Source organism: Salvelinus namaycush, unplaced genomic scaffold (genome assembly GCF_016432855.1).
Source record: "Salvelinus namaycush isolate Seneca unplaced genomic scaffold, SaNama_1.0 Scaffold22, whole genome shotgun sequence".
Lineage (NCBI taxonomy): Eukaryota > Metazoa > Chordata > Actinopteri > Salmoniformes > Salmonidae > Salvelinus > Salvelinus namaycush.
In genome coordinates this window covers 560,146-572,645 of record NW_024059008.1, presented here as the reverse complement: position 1 = coordinate 572,645, position 12,500 = coordinate 560,146, and the positions used below count along the sequence as shown (strand labels likewise).

At 48.3% G+C, this 12,500-nt stretch overlaps 1 protein-coding gene across 1 annotated transcript in view; it reads right to left on the bottom strand.

Moving 5' to 3' along the window:
* LOC120038425 (multidrug resistance-associated protein 1-like) overlaps window positions 1-12,500 on the bottom strand; it is a 72,003-nt gene that overhangs the window by 18,676 nt on the left and 40,827 nt on the right. The window contains exons 18-20 of the mRNA XM_038984192.1: window positions 8,942-9,118; window positions 7,099-7,266; window positions 4,631-4,808 (exon numbers count right to left, since the gene is read on the bottom strand). Of these exons, the coding sequence (XP_038840120.1) occupies window positions 4,631-4,808; window positions 7,099-7,266; window positions 8,942-9,118 (523 nt within the window). The remainder of the gene's footprint in view (window positions 1-4,630; window positions 4,809-7,098; window positions 7,267-8,941; window positions 9,119-12,500) is intronic.

The window sequence follows — 12,500 nt, the reverse complement described above, 5'->3', positions numbered from 1 at the left end:
GAATAAGTACAACTGAAATGTGTCTTCCGGGCATTTAACCCAACCCCTCTGAATGTTCATACCGTCATACCGTTTCTGTACCATACCGAGGTGTACGATATGAACGGAAGTGCACACAAGGGGGCGCTGTTTCTAAAGAACGCACAAAACAATTTAGGCACCGGAGATCTTAATCCAGGAAGGGGGTTGAATATCTCTGCTGTAACCAATAAGCTTGATCCTGACATCTAGCTACTTAGCTATTCAGTTTTAACAAACCAGATGCAGAGCTAGAGTCCTGAACTGGATAGAATTTATTTCACACATCTCAGATTTCTTACAGGTCAACTGAACGTATAGTTGTAAAACAGTGGAGTGGCACGTCCCTCCGCAGCCCCAACGAGGGGAAATCATACCGTCTGTATGTCGAAACACTTCTTTATACAGTATACACGGTTTATCTCCCAAGCCTACTAAGGATGTTTCCACAAATGCACCCTATTCCCTATATAGTGCACTACTTTTGATAGGGTTTTTGGGCCCTGGACAAAGCAGTGCACTTTAAAGGGAATAAGGTGCCCTTTTGGGAAGTACACTAAACCTGACCCCAGAGCTGTGCTTAAGAGTGAATACATCATAAGCAACCAGGGTATCCATCCAGTATCACTGATATCATGTTATAATGATACCAACCAGGGTATCCATCCAGTCTCACTGATATCATGTTGTAATGATACCAACCAGGGTATCCATCCAGCATCCCCGATATCATGTTATAATGATACCAACCAGGGTATCCATCCAGCATCACTGATATCATGTTATAATGATACCAACCAGGGTATCCATCCAGTATCACTGATATCATGTTATAATGATACCAACCAGGGTATCCATCCAGCATCACTGATATTATGTTATAATGATACCAACCAGGGTATTCCATCCAGCATCACTGATATCATGTTATAATGATACCAACCAGGGTATCCATCCAGGCTCCCTGATATCATGTTATAATGATACCAACCAGGGTATCCATCCAGCATCACTGATATCATGTTGTAATGATACCAACCAGGGTATCCATCCAGCAATACTGATATCATGTTATAATGATACCAACCAGGGTATCCATCCAGTATCACTGATATCATGTTATAATGATACCAACCAGGGTATCCATCCAGCATCACTGATATTATGTTATAATGATACCAACCAGGGTATTCCATCCAGCATCACTGATATCATGTTATAATGATACCAACCAGGGTATCCATCCAGGCTCCCTGATATCATGTTATAATGATACCAACCAGGGTATCCATCCAGCATCACTGATATCATGTTGTAATGATACCAACCAGGGTATCCATCCAGTCTCACTGACATAATGTTGTAATGATACCAACCAGGGTATCCATCCAGCATCACTGATATCATGTTATAATGATACCAACCAGGGTATCCATCCAGCAATACTGATATCATGTTATAATGATACCAACCAGGGTATCCATCCAGCATCACTGATATCATGTTATAATGATACCAACCAGGGTATCCATCCAGTATCACTGATATCATGTTATAATGATACCAACCAGGGTATCCATCCAGCATCCCTGATATCATGTTCTAATGATACCAACCAGGGTATCCATCCAGCATCCCTGATATCATGTTCTAATGATACCAGTGAGATAAACTCTCCGTGTTGTCACAACTAAACGGTTAAACATCACCCCATGCTCATGTCAAAAAATGCTTCTATGTCTTCAAACCCTTGACAAGATGCTGTATAACTCAACTGGTTTCATGCATTGTAAACCCATTCAAATTGATCAGAACATTTCCACCCAAACTGTGAAATTGTGTCAACGCCAGCCCGAATGTCAAGCAGTCTCTTCCCCATCACACTCAGACCCCAGGATCCAGCCCCACCCAACCCTGACACCTCACAGCCTCAGCCCAGAACCCACCCATCACACTCAGACCCCAGGATCCAGCCCTACCCAATCCTGACACCTCACAGCCTCAGCCCAGAACCCACCCATCACACTCAGACCCAGGATCCAGCCCCACCCAATCCTGACACCTCACAGCCTCAGCCCAGAACCCACCCATCACACTCAGACCCCAGGATCCAGCCCCACCCAACCCTGACACCTCACAGCCTCAGCCCAGAACCCACCCATCATCACCCATCCAGCCCTCCTCCCACCCATCCAGCCCAGAACCCACCCATCATCACTCATTAACTCAACAACAAAGTGTCAGGTTTTAGAGTTGAAAACAACCTGGACCAGGAGTACCTCTGTTTTCTCTGAGTGCAGCTGTAGTGTAGCTGACATGCAAACACATGCATGAGCCAGGCTGTCTGTGTCCATACTGCAGGGCCATCTTTACACGGCCTTTACATGGCCTACCACCCTCGTCTCATAGCCTCAGATCAGAGTGACCTCATACCCTCATACCAGTGACCTCATACCAGTGACCTCATACCAGTGACCTCGTGATCTCATATCAGAGTGACCTCATACCCTCATATCAGAGTGACCTCATACCCTCATATCAGTGACAATCTGAAATCAGAGATACTGATGTGAAAATAATTCCTGGAATTCCACCCAACTAAACCAATTATTTCATGTCAAGACAAACTAGTTTATATTTTTTATCTCCACACCAGTCCTGTAGCCTGACCCCATCCTGACCCCAGCCAGACCACTGTGCTCTCCTAACAGATCAGGACGGTGGAACAAAGCTACCAGTCCAGATCAGTAGTGTTTGTTAAGGGAAAGAGGGAGAAGACAAGGAGAGGTAGCCTGTATGAGGATAGAGACACTACCTAAACCAAGGCTGTGTCCCAGATGGCACTCTATTCCCTACATAGGACTCATATGGCTCTGGTCAAAACAAGTACACTACATAGTGAATATGGTTCCATTTGCGACACAACCCCAGTCTCCTAGGGGACAGACAACCAATCAAACCTTCAGTATCCTCCTCCTCCTCCCTCCCCTCTTCTTCTGAATGGCAGACAGGACAAAAAACGGGGATGAAAGAAAGAGAGAGAGAGAGAGAGATAAGGGGAGAGATAAGGAGAGAGAGAGAGAGAGAGAGAGAGAGAGATAAGGGGAGAGATAAGGAGAGAGAGAGAGAGAGAGCGAAGGAGAGAGAGAGAGAGAGAGAGCAAAGGAGAGAGAGAAAGAGAGAGCGAAGGAGAGAGAAAGAGAGAGCGAAGGAGAGAGAAAGAGAGAGCGAAGGAGAGAGAGAGAGGAGGGAGAGAGAGAGAGCGAGAGAGAGAGAGAAGGAGGGAGAGAGAGAGAGCGAAGGAGGGAGAGATAAAGAGAGAGCGAAGGAGAGATAGAATAGAGAGAGAAGGGGAGAGGAGAAAGAGCAAGAGATGAGGGAGATGAGAGCGAGAAAGAAAGAGAGATGAGGGAGATGAGAGAGAGCGCGAAGGAGAAAGAGAGAAGGAAAGAGATGAGAAAGAGATGAGAAAGAGAGAAGGAAAGAGATGAGAAAGAGAGAAAGAAAGAGATGAGAAAGAAAGAAGGAAAGAGATGAGAAAGAGAGAAAGAGATGAGAAAGAGAGAGATGAGAAAGAAGGAAAGAGATGAGAAAGATGAGAAAGAGACAAATGTAAAAATACATGAAATAGAAAAACAATAGTGAAAGGCAGGGTTGGGAAGTAACTGATTACATGTAATACATTAAATGTAATCTGATTACAAATAACTAAGCAGTTACGCTACCAGCAAACATATTGTAATCAGAGTACAGATACTTTTGAAAAACGAGATAATTACTTATTGGATTACTACTACATTTAGACAGGATGTTTGTGAAAAAATACATTATGGCACCTTTCGGTTTTCTGAATGACATTCAATTCAACATTCAAAAAAGGTGCAAGTTTAAGTTTTTTCCAACTGAGACAGTCTGACCACCAATCAGAAACCACTATGTCGACACACCAAATGATGACCACCAATCAGAAACCACTATGTCGACACCAAATGATGACCACCAATCAGAAACCACTATGTCGACACCAAATGATGACCACCAATCAGAAACCACTATGTCGACACACCAAATGATGACCACCAATCAGAAACCACTATGTCGACACACCAAATGATGAGCACCAATCAGAAACCACTATGTCGACACACAAAATGATGACCACCAATCAGAAATCACTATGTCGACACACCAAATGATGACCACCAATCAGAAACCACTATGTCGACACACCAAATGATGACCACCAATCAGAAACCACTATGTCGACACACCAAATGATGACCACCAATCAGAAACCACTATGTCGACACCAAATGTGTTTGATGGATCCTTTTTGTCTTCTTCTAATGAAAGTAATCCAAAAGTAATCGTTACTGAGTAATCCAAAAATTACATTACTGATTACACAAATGGTGACAATGACTATAGTGGTTATAGAGATGGTGACAATGACTATAGTGGTTATAGAGATGATGACATGACAAATGGTAACAATGACTATAGTGGTTATAGAGATGCTGACATGACAAACGGTGACAATGACGATAGTGGTTATAGTATAGCGATGTAGCTAGCTGCTGCTGCTGCTGATGACGAAGATAATAAATGTCACCTGATTCGTCATCTTCCTGCTCTTTGTTGGCGTAAGTCCTGAGGAACTCAGCGAAGGCCCCGTCACGTGCCATCAGCTCCAGGTAGGAGCCCCTCTCAGTGATCTCTCCCTCCACCATCACCAGGATCAGATCTGCCTGGGGCAGGAAGCTCAGACCGTGGGTCACCAGGACACGAGTCTACGGAGACAGAGACACACAGAGGGTCAGATTAGGGCTTTCTAAATAGATCCAGTATATTAAGGGTCACAAGGACACGAGTCTACGGAGACACACAGAGGGTCAGATTAGGGGATATTAGTATATTAAGGGATTTTAGTTGAATTGACAGATTGAAGATAGATATGGCACACAGACACAATCCATGTCTCAGTTGTCTCAAAGCTTAAAAATCCTTCTTTAACCAGGTCTCCTCCCCTTTATCTACACTGATTGAAGTGGATTTAACAAGTGACAACAATAAGGGATTCCTGGATTCACCTGGTCAGTCTACGTCATGGAAGGAGCATGTTTTGTACACTGAGTGTATATACAGTATATATATACTGTATATTTTGAATGAACAGCTGACTGAAGACTGGACGGCCGGGGATTTGTGCGGTTGAGTCCGTTTCAAAGATGGTGGAGAAATGAAGATAGTTCACTTAGACCATTTACCATGGGGGAAAAAGCCTGTTCCAGTCTGCTTAAGAGGTGGTTCTCCTACAGACATCAATGCAATAGCAGCTGTAGAGGAACCAGATACCACCTGGGTCTGGTCTACTTAGTTCATTGACTGTAGAGGAACCAGGTAACAGCTGGGTCTGGTCTACTTAGTTCATTGACTGTAGAGGAACCAGGTAACAGCTGGGTCTGGTCTACTTAGTTCATTGACTGTATAATATGAACCAGGTAACAGCTGGGTCTGGTCTACTTAGTTCATTGACTGTAGAGGAACCAGATAACAGCTGGGTCTGGTCTACTTAGTTCATTGACTGTATAATATGAACCAGGTAACAGCTGGGTCTGGTCTACTTAGTTCATTGACTGTATAATATGAACCAGGTAACAGCTGGGTCTGGTCTGCTTAGTTCATTGACTGTATAATATGAACCAGATAACAGCTGGGTCTGGTCTACTTAGTTCATTGACTGTAGAGGAACCAGGTAACAGCTGGGTCTGGTCTACTTAGTTCATTGACTGTATAATATGAACCAGGTAACAGCTGGGTCTGGTCTACTTAGTTCATTGACTGTAGAGGAACCAGGTAACAGCTGGGTCTGGTCTACTTAGTTCATTGACTGTATAATATGAACCAGGTAACAGCTGGGTCTGGTCTCCTTAGTTCATTGACTGTAGAGGAACCAGATAACAGCTGGGTCTGGTCTACTTAGTTCATTGACTGTAGAGGAACCAGGTAACAGCTGGGTCTGGTCTACTTAGTTCATTGACTGTAGAGGAACCAGGTAACAGCTGGGTCTGGTCTACTTAGTTCATTGACTGTAGAGGAACCAGATAACAGCTGGGTCTGGTCTACTTAGTTCATTGACTGTATAATAGGAACCAGATAACAGTTGGGTCTGGTCTACTTAGTTCATTGACTGTAGAGGAACCAGGTAACAGCTGGGTCTGGTCTACTTAGTTCATTGACTGTATAATATGAACCAGATAACAGCTGGGTCTGGTCTACTTAGTTCATTGACTGTATAATATGAACCAGGTACCGGACGTGCTACCTGTCCCAGACCTGCTGTTTTCAACTCTCTAGAGACAGCAGGAGCAGTAGAGATACTCTTAATGATCGGCTATGAAAAGCCAACTGACATTTACTCCTGATTATTATTTGTGAACATTTATGAACATTTGAACATCTTGACCATGTTCTGTTATAATCTCCACCCGGCACAGCCAGAAGAGGACTGGCCACCCCTCATAGCCTGGTTCCGCTCTAGGTTTCTTCCTAGGTTTTGGCCTTTCTAGGGAGTTTTTCCTAGCCGCCGTGCTTCTACACCTGCATTGATTGCTGTTTGGGGTTTTAGGCTGGGTTTCTGTACAGCACTTCGAGATATTAGCTGATGTACGAAGGGCTATATAAAATAAACTTGATTTGATTTGAGGTAACAGCTGGGTCTGGTCAACTTAGTTCATTGACTGTAGAGGAACCAGGTAACAGCTGGGTCTGGTCTACTTAGTTCATTGACCGTATAATATGAACCAGGTAACAGCTGGGTCTGGTCTACTTAATTCATTGACTGTATAATATGAACCAGGTAACAGCTGGGTCTGGTCTGCTTAGTTCAGCCCCCAGCAAGGACGTCCCATGCCTGAAGGAAGACACACACAGTGTCACCAGCACTGTCTGAGTCTACAGAAACAAAAATCAGTCACACAGAGTCACACTGTAAACCAAATCCAAACTTATCACACACACACACCAAAACACATCCCTGTTATAAACCCTGCCCTCTGTTTTGGGGTTACGACCTCTTACCCTGTCCTTGAGGACGCCCTGGGGCCCGATAACCTTTTCGAAGATGTGTTTGCCCACGTGGGCGTCGACCGCCGACAGAGGATCGTCCAATAGATAGACAGCACAGTCGCAGTAGACCGCCCTGGCCAGACTGACCCTCTGCTTCTGACCCCCTGACAGGTTCACACCCTGAGGAGGAGAGAGGAGGGAAGACACCTGTGTTAAAATACAACCATCAATACTGCCAGTACCCAAGGCCAGACATGGGTTCTCTATTCACTACCTGTACAGCAGGATACATTATCCCAAGGCCAGACATGGGTTCTCTATTCACTACCTGTACAGCAGGATACATTATCTCAAGGCCAGACATGGGTTCTCTATTCACTACCTGTACAGCAGGATACATTATCCCAAGGCCAGACATGGGTTCTCTATTCACTACCTGTTCAGCAGGATACATTATCTCAAGGCCAGACATGGATTCTCTAATCACTACCTGTACAGCAGGATACATTATCTCAAGGCCAGACATGGGTTCTCTATTCACTACCTGTTCAGTAGGATACATTATCTCAAGGCCAGACATGGGTTCTCTAATCACTACCTGTACAGCAGGATACATTATCTCAAGGCCAGACATGGGTTCTCTAATCACTTCCTGTACAGCAGGATACATTATCCCAAGGCCAGACATGGGTTCTCTCATCACTACTTGTACAGCACGATACATTATCTCAAGGCCAGACATGGGTTTCTCATCACTACCTGTACACCACGATACATTATCTCAAAGCCAGACATGGGTTCTCTAATCACTACCTGTACAGCAGGATACATTATCTCAAGGCCAGACATGGGTTCCCTATTCACTACCTGTTCAGTAGGATACATTATCTCAAGGCCAGACATGGGTTCTCTATTCACCACCTGTACAGCAGGATACATTATCTCAAGGCCAGACATGGGTTCTCTATTCACCACCTGTACAGCACGATACATTATCTCAAGGCCAGACATGGGTTCTCTATTCACCACCTGTACAGCACGATACATTATCTCAAGGCCAGACATGGGTTCTCTATTCACCACCTGTACAGCACGATACATTATCTCAAGGCCAGACATGGGTTCTCTAATCACTACCTGTACAGCACGATACATTATCTCAAGGCACACAGGGTGTTTCAAACCAACAACCTGGGTCCTACCAGTGGGCCTACCAGTGGGTCTACCAGTGGGTCTACCAGTGGGTCTACCAGTGGGCCTACCAGTGGGCCTACCAGTGGGCCTACCAGTGGGTCCCAGCACTTACAAAACCAGTGACCATGGCCTCCCCAGTAGACCCCCTCCTGTCCTCACCTTCTCCCTGATCTAACCCTATAACCCCCATCAGACCCCCTCCTGTCCTCACCTTCTCCCTGATCTAACCCTAACCCCCAGCAGACCCCCTCCTGTCCTCACCTTCTCCCTGATCTAACCCTAACCCCCACTAGACCCCCTCCTGTCCTCACCTTCTCCCTGATCTAACCCTAACCCCCAGCAGACCCCCTCCTGTCCTCACCTTCTCCCCGATCTAACCCTAACCCCCAGCAGACCCCCTCCTGTCCTCACCTTCTCCCCGATCTAACCCTAACCCCCAGCAGACCCCCTCCTGTCCTCACCTTCTCCCCGATCTAACCCTAACCCCCAGCAGACCCCCTCCTGTCCTCACCTTCTCCCTGATCTAACCCTAACCCCCAGCAGACCCCCTCCTGTCCTCACCTTCTCCCTGATCTAACCCTAACCCCCAGCAGACCCCCTCCTGTCCTCACCTTCTCCCTGATCTAACCCTAACCCCCAGCAGACCCCCTCCTGTCCTCACCTTCTCCCCGATCTCACTGCCGTCTCCAGCAGGCAGGATCTCCAGGTCTGGCAGCAGGGCGCAGGCCTCCACCACTCTGTGGTACCAGCTCTCCTTCCTCTCCTGACCAAACACTATGTTGTCTTTCAGGGTGGCATTCTGGATCCACGCCTGCTGAGGTACATAGGCCACAGAGCCCTAGAGAGAGAGAGGGGAGAGAGGGGAGAGAGAGGAGAGAGAGGAGAGAGGAGAGAGGAGAGAGAGAGAGAGAGACATAACATCAACAGTCATAGCTGCTGACGTTAAAACCAACTACATCATGTCGTGGTCTGGTGTCCCAGCTCCAGACTCTGCACCCCATGCCCCTGCTGACGTTAAAACCAACTACATCATGTCGTGGTCTGGTGTCCCAGCTCCAGACTCTGCACCCCATGCCCCTGCTGACGTTAAAACCAACTACATCATGTCGTGGTCTGGTGTCCCAGCTCCAGACTGGACCCCATGCCCCTGCTGACGTTAAAACCAACTACATCATGCCGTGGTCTGGTGTCCCAGCTTCAGACTGGACCCCATGTCCCTGCTGACGTTAAAACCAACTACATCATGCCGTGGTCTGGTGTCCCAGCTCCAGACTGGACCCCATGCCCCTGCTGACGTTAAAACCAACTACATCATGCCGTGGTCTGGTGTCCCAGCTTCAGACTGGACCCCATGTCCCTGCTGACGTTAAAACCAACTACATCATGCCGTGGTCTGGTGTCCTAGCTCCAGACTCTGGACCCCATGCCCCTGCTGACGTTAAAACCAACTACATCATGTCGTGGTCTGGTGTCCTAGCTCCAGACTCTGGACCCCATGCCCCTGCTGACGTTAAAACCAACTACATCATGTCGTGGTCTGGTGTCCTAGCTTCAGACTGGACCCCATGCCCCTGCTGACGTTAAAACCAACTACATCATGCCGTGGTCTGGTGTCCTAGCTCCAGACTCTGGACCCCATGCCCCTGCTGACGTTAAAACCAACTACATCATGTCGTGGTCTGGTGTCCCAGCTCCAGACTCTGGACCTCATGCCCCTGCTGACGTTAAAACCAACTACATCATGCCGTGGTCTGGTGTCCCAGCTCCAGACTGGACCCCATGCCCCTGCTGACGTTAAAACCAACTACATCATGTCGTGGTCTGGTGTCCCAGCTCTAGACTGGACCCCATGCCCCTGCTGACGTTAAAACCAACTACATCATGTCGTGGTCTGGTGTCCTAGCTCCAGACTCTGGACCCCATGCCCCTGCTGACGTTAAAACCAACTACATCATGTCGTGGTCTGGTGTCCCAGCTCTAGACTGGACCCCATGCCCCTGCTGACGTTAAAACCAACTACATCATGTCGTGGTCTGGTGTCCTAGCTCCAGACTCTGGACCCCATGCCCCTGCTGACGTTAAAACCAACTACATCATGTCGTGGTCTGGTGTCCCAGCTCCAGACTGGACCCCATGCCCCTGCTGACGTTAAAACCAACTACATCATGTCGTGGTCTGGTGTCCCAGCTCCAGACTCTGGACCCCATGCCCCTGCTGACGTTAAAACCAACTACATCATGTCGTGGTCTGGTGTCCTAGCTCCAGACTGGACCCCATGCCCCTGCTGACGTTAAAACCAACTACATCATGTCGTGGTCTGGTGTCCCAGCTCCAGACTCTGGACCCCATGCCCCTGCTGACGTTAAAACCAACTACATCATGTCGTGGTCTGGTGTCCTAGCTCCAGACTCTGGACCCCATGCCCCTGCTGACGTTAAAACCAACTACATCATGTCGTGGTCTGGTGTCCTAGCTCCAGACTGGACCCCATGCCCCTGCTGACGTTAAAACCAACTACATCATGTCGTGGTCTGGTGTCCCAGCTCCAGACTGGACCCCATGCCCCTGCTGACGTTAAAACCAACTACATCATGTCGTGGTCTGGTGTCCCAGCTCTAGACTGGACCCCATGCCCCTGCTGACGTTAAAACCAACTACATCATGTCGTGGTCTGGTGTCCTAGCTCCAGACTCTGGACCCCATGCCCCTGCTGACGTTAAAACCAACTACATCATGTCGTGGTCTGGTGTCCTAGCTCCAGACTCTGGACCCCATGCCCCTGCTGACGTTAAAACCAACTACATCATGTCGTGGTCTGGTGTCCCAGCTCCAGACTGGACCCCATGCCCCTGCTGACGTTAAAACCAACTACATCATGTCGTGGTCTGGTGTCCCAGCTCCAGACTCTGGACCCCATGCCCCTGCTGACGTTAAAACCAACTACATCATGTCGTGGTCTGGTGTCCTAGCTCCAGACTGGACCCCATGCCCCTGCTGACGTTAAAACCAACTACATCATGTCGTGGTCTGGTGTCCTAGCTCCAGACTGGACCCCATGCCCCTGCTGACGTTAAAACCAACTACATCATGTCGTGGTCTGGTGTCCCAGCTCCAGACTCTGGACCCCATGCCCCTGCTGACGTTAAAACCAACTACATCATGTCGTGGTCTGGTGTCCCAGCTCCAGACTGGACCCCATGTCCCTGCTGACGTTAAAACCAACTACATCATGTCGTGGTCTGGTGTCCTAGCTCCAGACTGGACCCCATGCCCCTGCTGACGTTAAAACCAACTACATCATGTCGTGGTCTGGTGTCCTAGCTCCAGACTCTGGACCCCATGCCCCTGCTGACGTTAAAACCAACTACATCATGTCGTGGTCTGGTGTCCCAGCTCCAGACTGGACCCCATGCCCCTGCTGACGTTAAAACCAACTACATCATGTCGTGGTCTGGTGTCCCAGCTCCAGACTCTGGACCCCATGCCCCTGCTGACGTTAAAACCAACTACATCATGTCGTGGTCTGGTGTCCTAGCTCCAGACTGGACCCCATGCCCCTGCTGACGTTAAAACCAACTACATCATGTCGTGGTCTGGTGTCCTAGCTCCAGACTCTGGACCCCATGCCCCTGCTGACGTTAAAACCAACTACATCATGTCGTGGTCTGGTGTCCCAGCTCCAGACTCTGGACCCCATGCCCCTGCTGACGTTAAAACCAACTACATCATGTCGTGGTCTGGTGTCCTAGCTCCAGACTGGACCCCATGCCCCTGCTGACGTTAAAACCAACTACATCATGTCGTGGTCTGGTGTCCTAGCTCCAGACTGGACCCCATGCCCCTGCTGACGTTAAAACCAACTACATCATGCCGTGGTCTGGTGTCCCAGCTCCAGACTGGACCCCATGCCCCTGCTGACGTTAAAACCAACTACATCATGTCGTGGTCTGGTGTCCCAGCTCCAGACTCTGGACCCCATGCCCCTGCTGACGTTAAAACCAACTACATCATGCCGTGGTCTGGTGTCCCAGCTCCAGACTGGACCCCATGCCCCTGCTGACGTTAAAACCAACTACATCATGTCGTGGTCTGGTGTCCCAGCTCCAGACTCTGGACCCCATGCCCCTGCTGACGTTAAAACCAACTACATCATGTCGTGGTCTGGTGTCCCAGCTCCAGACTGGACCCCATGCCCCTGCTGACGTTAAAACCAACTACAT